An 18,490-nucleotide genomic window follows, 5' to 3' on the forward strand; every position below is an offset into this window, starting at 1 on the left:
CCCACTGCCCACAAGTCTACACCATTACCATAGCCCTAAGGGGTGAAGGGGGGCACCTACATGTGGGTAGAGTGGGTTTTGGGTTTTTTTTGGAGGGCTCAGCATTAACCAGCATGTGTAACAGGTAGGGGGGGAATGGGCCTGGTTCCGCCTGCCTGAAGTCCACTGCACCCACTAACAACTGCTCCAGGGACCTGCATACTGCTGTGATGGAGCTGGGTATGACATTTGAGGCTGGCATACAGGCTGGGAAAAAAAGTTTTTAAAGTTGTTTTTTTTTGTGGGAGGGGGTTAGTGACCACTGGGGGAGTCAGGAGAGGTCATCCCCGATTCCCTCCGGTGGTCATCTGGTCATTTGGGGCACTTTTTTGGGACTTGTTTGTGAAAAAAAGGGTCCAAAAAAAGTGACCTAAATTCTCGCTAAAAACGGCTATTTTTTTCCATTATCGGTGAAAGCCGCCCATTTCTGTTCGGCCAAAAACCACGCCCCAGTCCCACCTTCACCACGCCTCCGACACGCCCCATCAACTTTGGCCGTTTCCGCGACGGAGCGCAGTTGAAGACGCCCAAAATCGGCTTTTGATTATACCGATTTGGGCGCCCACGGGAGAAAGACGCCCATCTCCCGATTTGGGTTGAAATATGGCGTCTTTCTCTTTCGAAAATAAGCTGGATGGTGATCTTGTGCCTGGGGTTTTTTGAGTCATGCAGTATGGCACAACCTAGGAAAGAGGATGAATAGCGATTGGATAGTTTTGAATCATGTTATTATGCAAATAAGATTTGAAGAACAGAATGGCCAAAAGGAAGTCTCCACCAAAAAATAGGATTTAGGGGTCATTGTGGACAATAAAAGCAAAATAATGTTAAGAATTATTAGGAAAGGAATATAAAATAAATCAAAGCATATCATAATGCCTCTGTAGTGTTCCATGGTGAGACTGCACCTTAAGTATTGTGTTCAATTCCGGTCACCGCAATTCAAAAGATATATAGTAGAACTGGAAAATGTACAAACAAGGGTGACAAAAATGATTAAGTGGATGAAACAACTCTCATATGAGGAAAGGCTAAAGAGGTCAGGGTTCTTCAGTCTGGAGAAGAGATGGCTGAGGGGATATGATTGAGGTCTGTAAAATCCTGAATGGAGTGGCACAGGTAACATTAATTGATTCTTTACTCTTTCAAACAAAGTACAAAAACTAGAGGATAATCCATGAAGTTATATTGTGGCGCATTTAAAACAAATAGGAGTGAATATCTCTGGAACTCATTGCCAGAGCAAGTGATAAAAGCAGTTAATGTAGCTGGGTTTAGAAAAGCTTTGGACAAATTCCTGGAGGAAAAGTCCATAAACTATTATTAAGGTGGACCTGGGGAAAGCCACTGCTTATCTTTGGGGTTGAGTAGCATGGAATTTTGTCACTTTTTGGGATTCTGCCAGATACTTGTAAATTGGACAGGCCACTGTTGGAAACAAGATACTGGGCTAGACAGACCCTTGGTCCAGTGGCGATCCTAGGGGCGCTGACACCCAGGGGGGATTGCCGATGCGCCCCGCCCCCTGGGTGCAGCGCCCCCCCCCCCGGCGAAATAACCCCCTGGGTGCTGCGCAACCCCCCCCCGGCGAAATAACCCCCCCGGGTGCACGCCGCTGGGGGGGTGCCGCGCACCTGTCGGCTCTTCGTTTCCATGCTCCCTCTGCCCCGGAAGAAGAAGTAACCTGTTCCGGGGCAGAGGAAGCATGAAAACGAAGAGCCGACAGGCGCGCGGCACCCCCCCAGCGGCGTGCACCCGGGGCGGACCGCCCCCACATTGGTACGCCACTGCCTTGGTCTGAACCAGTAGGGCAACTCTTACTTTCTCCTTAAAGAAAACAACAAAGGCAATGTACATTAAAATCAAATAAGATAAAAAGAATGCCATTTAATTATAGAATAGGAAAGGGGAGAGAAGAATAGTAACAGAAAATGAGTCAGTTATAGATATACCTCCCCCGATATTCAAAACCATTTAACCGGCCGGGAACGGCACCTGGCTGTTTAAATGGTACTAAGCCAGCTATGCACTAATAGCGCAAGATAGCCAGATATCTTGATTGAATATTAGCGCTTAGTGACTAGCCAGATGACCGGCTATGTCATATGACATAGCTGTTCAGTGCCTATATTCAGTGTCTGGCCAGCTCTTTGGTGGCCAAATATGGCTGTGTCAATAGGTGGAATATCTTTGACTGGTTTCAACTTAACGGAATATCGGCTTGGCCGATTAAGTTGGAACCGGTCAAAAATAAACCAGATTTTCAATGATGGTCACGGAAATGGCCCGACATTGAATATCCAGGCTCAGTGCTGACCGCTGGAGGCAGCCCGGCTACCTCCCGCAGTCTGAATATCGTGCCCATAGAGGCTAAATCTAGTAGATTGTGCACTAGTGAATCCCAAGAAGGGCAAGGTCCCCCAGATGAATCGAAAAGGCTTTATTAAATAGGTGAGTCTTTAGCAGAGCTTTATATTTAGGGTAAGAGTTGAATAGCAGAGGGTAGAGAATTCCAGAGCGACGGAGCAATCCAAAAGAAAGCTCAGTGCCTGATGGTCTCAAAGTGGGCCTCCTTTGGGGGTGGAATGCAAAGTCGATTGTTGTTGAGGGAATGGAGAGCTCTGGTTGGCATACAGGGGGAAAATTAAGGAGGACAAGCATGAAGAATAAAGAAATGAGGCAATAGAACAGAGCTACGTTGAGGTTAGTCAAGTCAGGGGTTGGTACAATCAGTCTCATAAAGCAACAGAATGTTGTCAGCATAATAGAAAGCGCGAATGCCAAGTTATTGGATTAGGTGAGTCAGAGAACTAAGGAAAATATTAAATAGGAGTAGGGCCAGCACAGAGCCCTGGGGAACCACAGGACACCACAGGATAAAGGATAAGTTTTGGAAGATGAGGAAACATGGAAAGAACGACCTTTATGAAATGCAGAGAACCATAAGTGAAATGTACCAAAGATGTTCAGAGTTTGTAACCTAGAAAATAAAAGATTGTGATCCACGAGGTCGAACAGTGCTGCAAGATCACTAAGAGAGTGATGTTACCAGTATCCAGAGTCTCGTGAAGTTCACTTAGAAGGGCAGTGAGGATGGTCTCGCAGCTATGGTCAGGGCGGAAGCCTGTTGTGGGTACAAAAGGTTGCTAGTAGTGTTTGATGAAGGTGTGCACAAAAAACCATGGCATAGATATTCTGAACAATTTAATCACGCAAGGGAGGCTCATACCTGGTTAAGTCGTGGTGAGTGGGCCATTCTTGGATTTTCAGTGGCAATTAACCACACAGTGCTACTGACAATCCAGTGCAACCACTGCGTCACTATACTGTTAGTGCTGGGGCAGTCTGGGGGCAGTCTGGGCACAGAGTCAGGAGAGAGACTGCTCTTGCTTATGCTGTTTCCAATCTCAAAATGGCCACCAAGACCGCCAGTGGCAGTCTCACAAGGTTGCTGAGGGAAGTCCTAGCAGCCATTTTGCTTGCGGAACTGGCAGGGCCAACAGCGACTGGGGATTGTCCTTGCCCTGAAGAACAGCTAGACCACCAGGAGATTTAAAGGTAAGCCTGATGGGTGAAGGGTGGTGGCGGGGGAGAGGCACTGAAAGTAATCAGGGGTTACTGCTGAGAGTGATTGGGGGGGGGGGGGGGGGGGGTTGGTTTCAGCCAAAAATAAACCCAAACCCAGATTTCGGGTCAGTTTTGGTGCCAAAACAGAAACCAAAAATCAGTCAGCCTCTATTCAACTTATGCCTCAAAAGGTAATTGCTTTTGTTGAATGAGGACAATACTGAGGTTTCATGCTGGCAAAGAAAGCCATTTCAGGGGCCTTGTGTTAACTAGGCCTTTCATAAATCTGGAAACTCTACGCAACTGTGATGCTGAGGCGAATACTGTCACCCTCAGGGAGCGCTCTCACCATTCTCCAGGTCCAGTGTTGTATAGCAACTAACCCCCACTTTTACAAAGCCTCGCTAGCAGCTGCGGTAATACCAACACAGCCCATTCATGAATGAGCTGTGTTGGCATTACCACACCGGCAGCCGCTAGTGTGGCTTTGTAAAAGGGAGGGGGGTAAGTAAATGTAACTAGTTACTGTACTTAAGTAAATGTTTTGTTACTTTTACTTGCAAAGAAGTACAGGATAAAGCGAAGATATTTACCTGTAGCAGGTATTCTCCGAGGACAGCAGTCTTCACATTCTCACAAGTGGGTAGACAAACCCCGCACTGCTAAGAACAAGTGCTTTCTGGAGCATGAGGAGCGTGCCAACGCGCATGCAAGAGTGCCCTCCTGCCTGCAGCACGACCACACCTTTCAGTTTAATACAAAAACAAAATACAAACTAAAATATGAAAAAAAAAAACAACTCCAAAGGGGAGGTTGTCAGGATTGTGAGAATGTGAAGCCTGCTGTCCTTGAAGAATACCTGCTACAGGTAAGTATCTTTGCTTTATCCGAGGACAAGCAGGCTTACCATTATCACGTGGGCAATCCCTAGCATCCAGGCTCACCCAAAACAACAAACATTAATCAACTGGGCCTCGCAACGGTGAGGACTTAACGCAGATTAACCTTAAACTATATACAACTAGAGGAGGGTGCAGCCTGGAACAGAACAAAATGGGCCTAGGAGGGTGGCGTTGGATTCTAGACCCCAAACAGATTGTGCAACACTGAATGCCCAAACCGACTGTCACGTCCAGTATCTTACTCAAGGCAGTAGTGTGATGTGAATGTGTGGACTGAAGACCACATTGTAGCCTTGCAAATCTCTTCAATGGAGGCTGACGTCGTGGGCTACTGGCGCAGCCATGGCTCTAACATTGTGAGCCGTGATATGACCCTCCAAAGTCAGTCCAGCCTGGGCACAAGCGATGGAAATGCAATCTACTAGCCATTTGGATATGGTGTGTTTCCCGATGGCAACTCCCATCCTGTTGGGATCAAAAGAAACAAACAATTGGGTGGACTATCTGTGGGGCTTCGTCCACTCCATGTAAAATGCCAACGCTCTCTTGCAGTCTAAGATGTGCAAGCTGCTTTCGCCAGGATGGGCATGAGGTCAGGGAAAGAATGTTGGAAAGACAACTGACTGGTCCAGATGGAATTCCTACACCACATTCGGCAGGAACTTAGGGTGCTTGCGGAGGACTACTCTGTTTTGATGAAACTTAGTATAAGGTACATTCACTACTAAGGCTTGAAGCTCACTGACCCTAGAGTGTAGAAGATATTCAAGCAGGGTCTGTGTAGGACAAGAAAGGGGATCTATGGCCTCACTGGCACACCAGATGGTAAATCTCCATTTAAAAGAATAACACCTCTTAGTGGAATCTTTCCTGGAAGCCAGCAAGACTCGGAAGACACCCTCTGAAAGACTCAAGGAAGCAAATTCTAGGCTCTCAACATCCAGGCCATGAGAGCCAGAGGCTGGAGGTTGGGATGTAGAAGCGACCCCTCATTCTGAGTGATGAGGGTCAGAAAACACTCCAATCTCCATTTCCTTGGGAATGGGCATAGAAGCAGCTAATTGCTGTTGAAGTTCTCCATCATAAACACTAGAGAGCCTAGGTTGGGATGAAGCTGGCAACCTTTCTGCTGAGTCGAGAGAGGTGTTGATGCCCAATGAAAGGGTGCCTTGTGCATGAGTGCTGAAAGCCAAGGAAAGCAAACTTGATGGGGTCAGTGAAGGGCTACAAAGATTACTTGAGTTCCTAATGATCATCTGGATGGTTTTGGAAATGAGGGAAATCAGGGAAGGCATAAAAGAAATCTCAGCCTCAGAGTACTGAAAAGGTATCTGGTGCTAATCTGTTTTGTGCTAGTGTCCTGAAGCAAAAGACCAGTCATTTTGCATTCTACTATGATACAAAGAGGTCTATTTCAGAGAATTCCCATTTCTTGAATAGATCGAGGGATGTGTCCTGATTGAGTGGCCACACATGAAGGTCCAGGAGGTGACTCAAAAAGTATATTTGTTTCTCATCACTGGATGCCAGTGGGTAGGTTGCCTGAAGGATGGAATCCATGAACAGCACAGATCCCATATGCGGATTGCTTCCTCGCATAGCTGATGGGACTCACATTGTTTGTTGATGTAAAATATGGTGACCTTATTGTCAGTGTGGATAAGGAGTGCCTTTCTTCAAATCTAAACTCTGACGACCTGTAGAGCAAGTAGATGGCTTGGAGCAATTTCACTTTGCTGTGAAAATCGTCATCGATCCATATTTTAAAAACTTTTATTTAATATTTTATTAAAAACATTTTGCAATATAAAAAGTTTAAAAATATGGATCAATGATTTTCACAGCACTGCTTAAGACACTTTTTGAGTTGCAGTGTTTGTGGGTGATGTCTGAAGATCCTGCTTTGATACTGCACCCTCAATGACAAAATTCAAAACTGATCTTAAAACCTACATTTTTGCAGATACCTATCAATAAATTGCCAGGCTAGCTAGACAGTAAAGAGCTTACCTGCTGTTCTACCCTCCCCTCTTTACTATCACAATTGTAGTTCTTCCCCTCATACCCTTTTGTATCTCGTCCAGTCTTAGTAATGTTATTTCCCCTTTTCCCTGTATTAGATTGCAAACTGCCCTGAAGGATTGCCATAGGGTGGGGTAGCAAATTAGAATAAACTGGGAACTTGGATCTTCCCCATCACATATGAAACTTCTATCCATAAAGATTCCACAGTGCATTTTGTTTCTTGCAGGATTTCTATCATGTTTGACTGTACCTCACCATCATCTTCCCTCTCTTTAGCGTCCCCTCCGCTTTCTCCTCATCTTTTTACTCCTCTCTAGCCTATCTGCAATGGCATGGCTCCCACCGGCCCAAACCTGGTTGCCACAGCTGCAGCTTTTCTGCCCTCAGCCCAGGCACTGACACACCACCAGTACATCATGCAGACATCTTGATGATGGGACTCAAAAGGAGGCTGGTTTGCCCACTTGCTGTGAACCAACAGATCTGGGCAGGAGACCTCTGGGGTCTCACTCTCTCCCACTGGGTTTCAGGAGCGGAGATGGTAAACCTTCATGGCTTCTAACCACATAATCAGGTCCTAGTACTCTCACTCCTAGGGCAATGCCTCTGCAATAGCTTGTATATACTTATAGTTTCAATTTGTCCATCTGCCTACAATTGTCCCCCTCCCCATGACATCAGTTCCACAGACAGACTGACAGTGGAAAGATGGAAAATGCAAAACTGTAAATACTTTATATTGCATAAAGCATATTAAAAGCAATGCTTACAGTCCAGGAGGATGCCAACCAACCAAAGACAGTCTGAACATACACCTGTGGCCACCGTCATTCTTCCCACCCCAGTTCATGAATGTGACCATACCATGTTCATACCTGTGAGACTCAGTAGCCTGGACAAGCCCACCGATTCCCTGGAGAGATCACTGTTCAGGCTGAGACTACTGAGGGAGTATCCGCTGAAAACAGGTTGTATAGAGCCATGCTGGGATAAAGGAAAAGAGAAACAGACACACATAAATTAGTGACATAATTAATTTACATTAAGAGGATTAGAAACCTCACTGCCACCATCACCGTTCTTATTATGTTTCTGTGAACATGGGTAGTAAACACATCACATAAAAACTAAAGGAATGGTACAAATGGTGGTTATAAAATGCCGTCTTTGCATGATTTGGGCAAAAGGAATTTTATTTACTTGAAGGCAGGGGTTCTCAATCTAGTCTTTGGGACACACCCAGCCAATTTGGTTTCAGGATCTCTAGAATTAATAGGCATGATGTCAATTTGTATATAATGAAGGGTCAGCATGCAGATCTGTTTCATGCATATTCATTGTGGATGTCCTGAAAACCTAAGAAAACAACACGGCAGTCTCCCAAGTTGAGGTCCACTGTTTTAAGGGAATGATTTCAAAAAAGCATTTTCCATGTGTAAAGTATATTATTCGAGGACAAGTAGGCCAGTTAATTCTCACATGTGGGTGTCATCATCCACGGTGCCCAGTGCAGAAACGCTGCCCAGCGTATTGTATCTTTAAGACCTCAAGGCAGCACTCTCGCTGTGCATGCACGGGTGCCTTCCTGCCTGACTCGTGAGTGTGAGACCAATTAGTCTTTTTTCATCCACAGTGAGGGGAAGATGTGTCTTTCACAGCTCCTCTCAGTGTCATTTTCTCTACTTTTATTTGGTGCCTTCCCTCACAGATTTTTTGATTAGTATTGCTCTTATTCCCTCTTCGGGCTTTGCTTTCTTGTTTTTCCCTTCTATTCCTAGTTTGTTTTCCCTCTTTTGAATTTTCTTTTAATTTTTTTGGGCCCTCTTAGGCCTGAGCATCAGTCGGGTGCTATCCCTTACTGATTAGCCCCATTTTTTCATCACCATACAGTCATTTGATTTGGCCATGGCTGTTTTTCCTTCCATGTCATTGAAGGTTCCCAGTGGCTTTAAGCTAGAGAGTTGCACGGGGACAGAAATCCTACCCATCCCCGCCCGTCCCTGCTGGAATCTTACCCATCCCCACCCATCCCCGCTGGAATCTTACCCGTCCCCACCCATCCCCGCAAAAATTAAAACCATCCCAACCCGTCCCCACCCGTCCCCGCAAGAATTTAACCCATCCCCACCCATCCCCGTAAGAATTTAATAGTACATAAAAGAAAGTTCCAGTCAGCTCCCTTTCTGGATTTGAGCCACAGCACTGTAGGCAAGGAAGGAATGGAAGTTGGAACTTGGAACACTCTGGTGCGCACATGTAAGATTTGTCTCTGATTCACTGGCAGTGTGTGCTGAGAGGCCGCCACATGCACGCGCCAGTAGGTCAGGTGACATCTGATTCTCGTGCCTGTGTCAGAGCTGAGGTCTGTGCACCAGCCTGGGAGCAAAGAGGATTAACAGTAACATAGTAAGTGACAGCAAATAGACCTGAACGGTCCATCCACTCTGCCCAATAGTCACACTCATGATCAATTCATCATTAAATCAACGAGTGTGATATTATATACTTGATTATGGTCTTTCTTTCGTGTTTCTGGAACAAAGACCACAGGAGTCTATCTGGCCCCATCCTTATGTTCCAACTGCTGGAGTTGCCATCGAAGCCCACTCCAGCCTATTCATGTTCTCATTTGTGGGACACAGACCGTAAAAGTCTGTCCAGCACTGTCCTTATATTCCAGCCACTGAAGTTGCTGTCTAAGCCCTTTCCAGCCCATCCTACACCAGATTGCCATGTATGAGACACAGACCATACAAGTCTGCCAGGTATCAGCTCTAGTTCATCACAGCCAGAGTCGCCATCTAAGTGTCACTTGACATATCCACACACATGCAGCCATTTAAGGTTAGCTTTTATATAACTTCCATTTTCTAATTAGAGATCCTCTGTGTTCATCCCATGCCTTTTGAATTCCGTCATCATTTGTGACTCTACCACCTCCTTAATGGAAGACTTTCCACATTTATGCTGTTAAAGCAAGGAAGAAGAGGAGGAAGAGACAACACTTAAATAAATTGGTATTCGGTAGATGAGAGGCTGGTGCAGGTGCAGCTTACACTTCCACGGGAAGCCCACAGAACTGGTTCCATCCCCGCGGGAACCCCGCAGGAACTGCCTCCGTCCCCACGGGAACCCCGCAGAACTGCTTCCATCCCCGCGGGAACCCCGCAGGAACTGCCTCTGTCCCTGCGGGAATCCCGCGGGTTCCGCGGGATTCCCGCGGGGACGGAAGCCGTGCAGCTCTCTACTTTAAGCGTTGTGCTCAGTGCAATCGGACCATCCCTGAGGCTGACACCCATTCCTAGTACAAGAAAAAAAACACGCAAAGGTGGAGGTGCGCTGATTCCCTATGTGAAGAAGGTCACAGAAGTAGGGAGAGTTGGCTCTTCTCAAACAACGGAGGAGACGTATAGATGGATAACAGTTTTTATTGCAAAATATCAAAATCGACTCGACGCAGCAGCCATGTTTTGGCGCCTAAGTGCCTGCCTCAGGAGTCTACAAAATATACAGCGAACATAGAAAACTACAATAAAATAATATAATACATATAAAGAGTATACTTATACAAAAGATGTCATAAGAAATACACATGTATATAAGCTATAAAATGTATATGTATATGTAGTATAAAAATAATAATAATATGAACCAACATAAGACATATATATAATAAATATTGTACCTTAAGGAAATCAATTAAAAAAATTAATGTAACATATTTCAAAAGCAAATCAAATTGGTGATAGTCAAAATTAACATCTACTGACCTTATGATGTATGGCTGATTATGAAAAGAGATGTTCTTATCAAAACGCTATTCATAAAAGATATCAATCTAACCCTATAAATGAAAGAGAAAAAAAAACTCACTCATTATTTATATCTAGGACGACGCCATTGGACAGAAGTAAATTTGATTTCAAATACAACTAGGTAATCAATAGAAATCAAACAAAATAAAACATGGAAAAGAAAATAAGGGGGGATCACGTGACGCCATGATCAGGAGCGGTTGCTGAAACTCCCACTCCTGCCAGCTTACCCGCTAAACCCTCAAAATCGGAGAACATACCTCGCCACGAGCCGCCTAATTTGCAGCCCCAACAGCGGTTGTTAAAGCGCAGCGTTCGCACCAGCTAAAATCGAACTAGATGGTGGCGAAGGGCGTCCGAAGAGACAAAGAGAAGGCGCAAGTCGGCGAAGAAAAAATGGCGGCTCCGTCGAATCCGGCTGCAAACACCATGAGCTCGGCGTGGGTGGCAGAGGTAGCAGCGGAGGTGACGAACGCCATGGAACCATTATTAGATAGGCGTCTGGGGCCCATCGATGTTAAATTAACATCAGTCCAGGAGAATTTGGGGCAACTTAACAGAGACCTGGCGGACTTCCAGCAACGCCATGGGGCCCTAGAGGACAGAGTACAAAAACTGGAGGAGGACAACGTGAGACTCCGAACCATAGTGGAAGGCTATGAGGAGAAGATGGAGGATCTCGAGAATAGATCTCGAAGGAACAACTTGAGATTTGTGGGGTTGCCTGAGGCACTGGAGGCTGCTAACTTAAGGGCCTTTCTGGAAAAATGGATATCTGAGCAACTGCAGCTACTGGCGGATTTAGGTGCCCTCCAGGTGGAAAGAGCGCATCGGGTGGGCCCCAGGCACACAGACAATGCGAGGCCACGTGTGGTGATCTGCCGAATATTAAATTTTGCACATAAAGAGGCTATCCTGCAGGTTTTGAGAAAGGACCAGGAGCTGCGCTACGGGAATAAAAAAGTTTTGTGCTTCCAAGACTATTCTGCAGCGGTGGCGCTGCAAAGGAAGAAATTTTCACCTATTTGCACCAAACTGTTTGAAATGAAAATCCGATTTGCACTGCAGTACCCAGCCAAATTAAGAGTCATGTATCAGGCGGAGACGCAGACCTATACTTCAGTGGAGCAAGCGCAGGCCTTTTGAGATCACTGGAGACGAGATGATCCTGGGGATGCAGAGAGGATTTATAGAGGATCTATGACCTGTGGAATAGCAGATTTGCAGCTTTACAGCCTAGCAGAAACTGGATTACAAATTGATTATTTAAGAGATTGACATTTGCATTTACTTAGCCGGATTATTGGAGAGTTTTGGCACATGTTTATAAGCACATGTGGTGAGACTATTTCACACCACTGGCCAAGTTGTGTCATTTAAGAGAGTCTGTTTCAGAGTGATTTTGGAGTGGACCTGGATACTAGAGGTGGAAGACGCAGAGGCGCAGGGAATCTGACTGAGAGGACTCCGCACCTGCTTTTGTGTGAAGTTATGCTAGTACTTGGTGGAGTTGTTTAAGTACTGGACGGACTGTTACATCTGCACCGGCCCCAGGGCTTCTGGGCAAAACAAGACGCAGTGGTCATAGTTTTCCTGAGCCAAGAGCATCATCAGAAGACTCTGAAAGGAGGTTAATGATTACCTGTTGACACTGTTTAAACTTTTGTTCAAATGCATATAGTCACAAGTTGAAGTAACATTTGTTGGGGAATTTGGGGAAGGGAAGGAGCTATGGCATTGGTTTACAAGAGGGAAGGGGGGTAAGGGGCGTTATATGTGATGGTTTCGAATAGAGGCTGGGGGAACTTAAATGGGGGGTTAGGGTTAGTGGGGGGGAATAGGATTGGTAGGGGAGGAGGTGGGGGGGAATAGGAACCTGGAGACTAGGGATACTGAGGGTTTGGAAGGAAAATTTGTGGTTCAAGAGTGAGAAGGGAGGGGGTGGTGGCTGGGACACCCCTTTCTGATACAAAACTGGTATATAACCTGGGAGAAGATATCTTACGTGAACAGGGACCTCTGAAAGTAGTTACTTGGAATGTAGGAGGATTACATCCCCTATTAAGCGTTCTAAAATCTTGCAACACCTGCAAAGACATTGCCCTATTGCAAGAAACCCATTTATCGGATGTGGAGCACGCTAAATTGCGCACTTGGTGGGTGGGGGAAAGTGCATCCGCAGCTGCTCAGGGGAAGAAAGGGGGGGGGGGGGTTGCCATCTTGTTTAGAAAAGGGATAGTAGACAAATTAGATATACGCTTTGTGGATCCGGGAGGGATATTTTTGCTCTGTGAGGTTAACATAAAACGTCAAACTTTGCTACTTGGGAATGTGTATGCCCCAAACCAATATGACCGGAAATTCTATAAGTTGATCACCTCAAAACTGCTAGAGCAGCCCTCCTTGCCTACAATAATTGGTGGGGATTTTAACATGAGATGGATCCCTTGATGGACAGCACAGGGCCTAGGAGACAAGATCTTGGACAGGAGCATCGTGGGCTGCCCAACCTCTGTAGACAGATGGGACTGGTGGATGTTGGACCCGCAGGGAAGAGATTACACACACCTCTCAAGAGCACATGGTACGCAAGCACGAATTGATTACTTATTGATCTCGGAACAGCTATTTGGCTCTGTGATGAGGTCGATTATAGGAGCCGCGGTAATATCAGACCATGCCTGGGTAGAAATGAGTTGGTTGCTACAGGATGAGAGGAGAGGGGGAGGGAGGTGGACGTTTCCGGTGGAGCTATACCGGGATCAGGTCTTTAGGGCGTCTATACTTCATAGTTGGCGGGATTATAAATTACATAATGGAATACATGCTGATGATCCGGTCCTTTACTGGGTGGCGGCCAAGGCAGTCTTTCGTGGGGAGATCATCAGCTATGTAGCCCATAAATACAAAGCCCGGCAGAGAGAAATCTTGAGATTGAGTCAATTGGTCTGTACGGCACGGAGAAGGTATGGTCAACTGCCTTCCCCTGGGAATAGACAACACTTATTATCCATACAGACGACGTTAAATGAAATCCTTTACCAAAAAGCTGTGAAATCGCAGTTATACTATAAGTATAAGCTTTATAAGTATGGGAATAAAGGAGGGCGATTGATGGCACGTCTGATTGCGGCTAAGCAAGGGAAGGCCAGGATCCTGGCTATGAAACAGAGACAGGGGAAGAGAGTTCATACGGATCAGGAGATTAGTGAGATTTTCTATAATTACTATAAAAGCCTATACGAGGCCCCACCGGACGAAGGACTGCCGGGGGATTTATACTTAGACCAACTTAACCTGCCGAGGATAACACCGCAGGAGGAGCAAAGGCTTAATAATCCTATCACGTCAGAGGAGGTCCTGCTGGCCATTAATCAAAGTGCATTACTTAAGGCGCCGGGGGTGGATGGTTACAGGGCGGAATTTTACAAAATTATGGGGGAAGAGATCATAGAACCATTAGCCGCAATGTTTAACACTTTTATCAGTCAGGAACAAATGCCGGCTATATTAAACACCGCGTGTATCATAGTGATCCCCAAGAAAGGAAAAGACCCGGAACTAGCTGAATCCTATAGGCCTATCTCGCTTCTCAATTATGAGGTTAAATTGATGGCTAAGATCATGGCAAATAGATTAGCAAGAACCTTACCGAAGCTGATACATGACTCCCAGGTGGGGTTTGTAAGGGGACGGACGATTGCTAAAAACGTTCGCAAGGTCCTGATCTCTTTGGAAGCCAGAAGTAAGGGGAATAAGAACTCTTTATTAGTGAGTTTTGACGCGGAAAAAGCCTTTGATCGGGTACATTGGAATTTTCTGTATGCAGTTCTTCAGAAATACGGGTTCTCGGGTAGATTTTTATCAGGGATAAAAGCGTTATACTTTGAGCCGAAGGCCAAAATATCGATTAATGAGTTTGTCACAACAGAATTTGAAATAAGCTGGGGCACCCGACAAGGCTGTCCCTTATCGCCTCTTTTGTTTGTGCTGACATTAGATCCTTTACTGAGAGATATAGTAGAATGGCAAGAGGTAGCAGGAGTAGCGATAGGGAAAGAGGTCTTCAAAGTGGCGGCATTCGCCAATGACATTTTAGTTCACATAGAGGGGCATAATTGAACGAAAACGTCTATCTCCATGGGCGTTTATCTCCGAGAATGGGTCCGTGAAGGGGCGGACCGAACCGTATTTTCGAAAAAAAAATAGACGTCCATGTTTTATTCGACAATTTGTGAGCTGGGCGTTTTTGTTTTTCAGTGATAATGGAAAATGAAAGCGCCCAGCTCAAAAACGAATAAATCCAAGGCATTTGTTCGTGGGAGGGGCCAGGATTCGTAGTGCACTGGTCCCCCTCACATGCCAGGACACCAACCGGGCACCCTAGGGGGCACTTTTACAAAAAAAAAAAAAAAAAAGGTAAAAAAGCTCCCAGGTGCATAGCACCCTTCCCTTGTGTGTTGAGCCCCCCAAATCCCCCTCAAAACCCACTGCCCACAAGTCTACACCATTACTATAGCCCTAAGGGGTGAAGGGGGGCACCTACATGTAGGTACAGTGGGTTTGGGGGGGTTGGACGACTAAGCATTAAGCAGCACAATTGTAACAGGTAGGGGGGGGGATGGGCCTGGGTCCACCTGCCTGAAGTCCACTGCACCCCCTAACAACTGCTCCAGGGACCTGCATACTGCTGCCAGGGAGGTGGGTATGACATTTGAGGGTGAAAATAAAAAGTTGTGAAACATCATTTTTGTGGTGGGAGGGGGTTAGTGACCACTGGGGGAGTCAGGGGGAGGTCATCCCCGATTCCCTCTGGTGGTAATCTGGTCATTTAGGGCACTTTTTGGGGCCTTATTCGTGAAAAAACAGGGTCCAGGAAAAGTGCCCTAAATTCTAGCTACAAACGCATACTTTTTGTCCATTATCAGCGAAAGGCGCCCATCTCTTCTCGGCCGATAACCACGCCCCAGTTCCACCTTCGCCATGCCTCCGACATGCCCCTGTCAACTTTGTACGCTTCTGCGATGGAGTGCAGTTGAAAACGTCCAAAATCGGCTTTCCATTATACCGATTTATTCGTTTTTGTAAGATAAACGTCTATCTCCCGATTTGGGTCGAAATCTAGGCGTTTTTCTCTTTCAATTATAAGGTGGTTAACGAACCCACAGGAGTCCCTAGATGCACTACTGGAGATCTTCTCCGAATATGGAGATTATGCGGGCTTTCGTTTGAATTTAGAGAAATCAGAAGCATTGGCCTCTTCGGACGAGGTTTGGAGACAGTGGAGAGGTAGGTTCCCTTTAAGGAAGGCATGTACCTCTTTCAGATATTTGGGAATTCTACTCCCTATGAATACTTCCCGATTACATGATCTTAACATCACTTGGCTCCTAGAGGAGACCCTGAATATACTGCAAGGATGGATGGATTTACCGCTATCATTGTTGGGCAGAGTAAACCTGATAAAGATGGTGTTATTTCCTAAGTGGCTTTATGTGATGCAGACTATCCCGGTCTGGCTCCGCCGGAAGGACCTGCAGCAGTTTTATAAATTAGCATCAAAGTTTTGTTGGAGGGGCAAAAAGCCTAAGATTCGTTTCTCACATCTAATAGGAGGCTGGAGTCGGGGAGGAATGGGGATGCCAGACCTAGCATTATATAATCAAGCATGTCAGTTACGTCATTTGGGGGATTGGTACTTGGGTACGCAGCGATATACCCCTCTAGCGTTGGAGGCATTTTGGGAGCCTTATCAACTTTTCTCGCTTTTACATCACAAAATGTGCAATTTGCCAGAGGGACTAGGTAAAAACGTGCTCTTGCGACCGCTCCGAGAAGTGTGGAGAGTGATGGTACGGTGGTTTGGGGGAGAGCCGACGGCGACAGACCAACTTACTATATGTGGGAACTGCGAATTTTTACCTGGACTGTCGAGTCAGCAATTTGTTGAATGGACAAGGCGGGGGATCACACGTCTAGCACATCTGGCGAATGGAGATGGGCAGCCCTTCTCAGAGGAGGACTTGCTGAGTAGGGTGGGGGACTCCTGGGGTAACAGATTTGCTATAAGGCAAGTGAGACACTATGTTGCTTCCCTGACGGGAGACCCTTTGAGGATCCGGCTGGGGGACAAACTACAGGATTTTTTTAATTCCATGGGAGAGGGGACGCTTACTATTTCCTTCCTAGGCAAAGCGATTTCTAGATGGCAACCCCCCAGGGATTTTACCCCTGTAAAGAGCACGTGGGAGAGAGATCTGGGTAGGGCATTAGTGTCATGGAATATCACTAAGTCAATAGCGCGAATACCCCTATTGGTATCAGATGCCCGATTGAGGGAATGTGCATATCGCTGCATCTATAGAGGATATATGACTAGCTCTCAGTTAGCACATATGGGAGGGAATCAAAGTCCAGATTGTATTAAATGTGGAAAGAGTCCCGGTACATTTTTACACATGTTTTGGAGCTGCCTCACCATAAAAGACTTTGGACTCAAGTCCAGGGTTTCTGGAGGGAGAAGTTGGGAATTCGGGTCCCGGGGACAGTCGAACAATTGTGTTTGGATGTCCCGGGGTCGGTGAGAGGTCAGAACCGTTTTGCAACGCTGCTGCTTCGTAAGATGTGTCTATTGACCAGGAAGTGCATCTTGCAATATTGGATGGTGAAAGACCCCCCCAACATACTGGCATTGGAGGAATCAATTACATCAGATGGTGTCTTGGGAGGCCGAAGAGACTAGGCTCTCAAAGAGAAAGAGAGTCACTTTTTTGGCAGTCTGGAGCCCTTATTTGTGAATCCTTAGCCCCAGAGGTCATAGTCTGCTTCTCAATGCAGGGGGAGCTCCACATGCTGATAAAGATTAGTTCTTTCAGGTTCCTGGAGGGATGGGGGGGGGGGGGGAAGGAGTAGGGGGGGGGGGGGGATAGGGGATACACGAGTCTTAATGTCACCGTCAGATGTCCGGACACTGCAAGGCAGCGGTGGCTAGGTTGCACATATCCTTAGGTTAAGGGATCACAGGATGCTTAAAGTGCTCCTAGGCTATACATGTCGTGGTTATGATGCTTTAGTCACTATAAGCAGGGAGGGGTGAGGGGGGGTAAGAGGGGGGTTTAGGGAAGATTAAGGTAAGATGAATATGTAAAATGTTGATGATAAGTTGCCATTTGTAACTTTGGAAGAGCTTGATTTGGAATGTGCTATGTGGATACTTACTGATACGATATTTGATCTTTCATCAATAAAAATGTTGCACCATAAAAAAAGAAAATAAGATGATACCTTTTTTATTGGACATAACTTAATACATTTCTTGATTAGCTTTTTCTTGATTAGCTTTCGAAGGTTGCACTTCTTTGTCAGATCATAAATAAGCAAATGTGGTAGATAACAGTATATATAAGTAAAACATCCAAGCATTTCATTGACAGTCTAACAGGGTGGGGATGGGTAGGAGGTATGTATGGGAACATCAAAGCATTTCAGAGATAGTCTAACAGGATGGGGGTGGATAGGTGAGAGGAGGGTGATAAACATAGCAATACAACTTTATGGTTTATAATGGGCTAGAAAACCCAGATCTTTGTTAAGTCCTGTCTGTTGGGTGTCAAAATATTCAATCATTCTGACTTCAAAGGTCTTACGTTCCTGTATTGTTTTAAAGTTACCTTTCAGGATTCTTACTATGAAGTCACTGGTACAGTGATCTGGTTTTGTCAAGTGCTGGCCCACAGGGGTGGGAACCTGGCTGGCACTAGTATTGTTCATGTGATGTCTATGTAAATTAAATCTTGTCTTTAGCATCTGGCCTGTTTCTCCAATATAGCATCCTTCGTTACATTTTTTACACTGAATGATATATACCACATTGGAAGATGAGCATGTGAAATATTCCTTTATGTTGAATATTTTTTCTTTGTGAATAACTGTGGGGTCCTGTGAAATGTTTTGGCATAGCTTGCAGCTGGATATATTGCAAGGATGTGTGCCCTTCTCTTCTTTTTCAGTCTGTGTTGGGAGTTTACTTCTGATTAGCTTGTGTTTCAAGTTGGGTGGCTGTCGGATGGCCAGCATTGGTGGGGCTGGGAATATCTCTTTCAGTAATTCATCCTCTTGGAGTAGAGGCTGAAGATCTTTTAT

General features: G+C 45.8%; 1 protein-coding gene across 1 annotated transcript in view; it reads right to left on the reverse strand.

Annotated features, from left to right (window-relative positions):
* FAM227A (family with sequence similarity 227 member A) overlaps positions 1 to 18,490 on the reverse strand; it is a 263,367-nt gene that overhangs the window by 91,481 nt on the left and 153,396 nt on the right. Inside the window, exon 7 of the mRNA XM_030210759.1 lies at positions 7,409 to 7,517. Within this exon, the coding sequence (XP_030066619.1) occupies positions 7,409 to 7,517 (109 nt within the window). The remainder of the gene's footprint in view (positions 1 to 7,408; positions 7,518 to 18,490) is intronic.

This window comes from Microcaecilia unicolor, chromosome 1 (assembly GCF_901765095.1).
Source record: "Microcaecilia unicolor chromosome 1, aMicUni1.1, whole genome shotgun sequence".
NCBI classification, from domain to species: domain Eukaryota; kingdom Metazoa; phylum Chordata; class Amphibia; order Gymnophiona; family Siphonopidae; genus Microcaecilia; species Microcaecilia unicolor.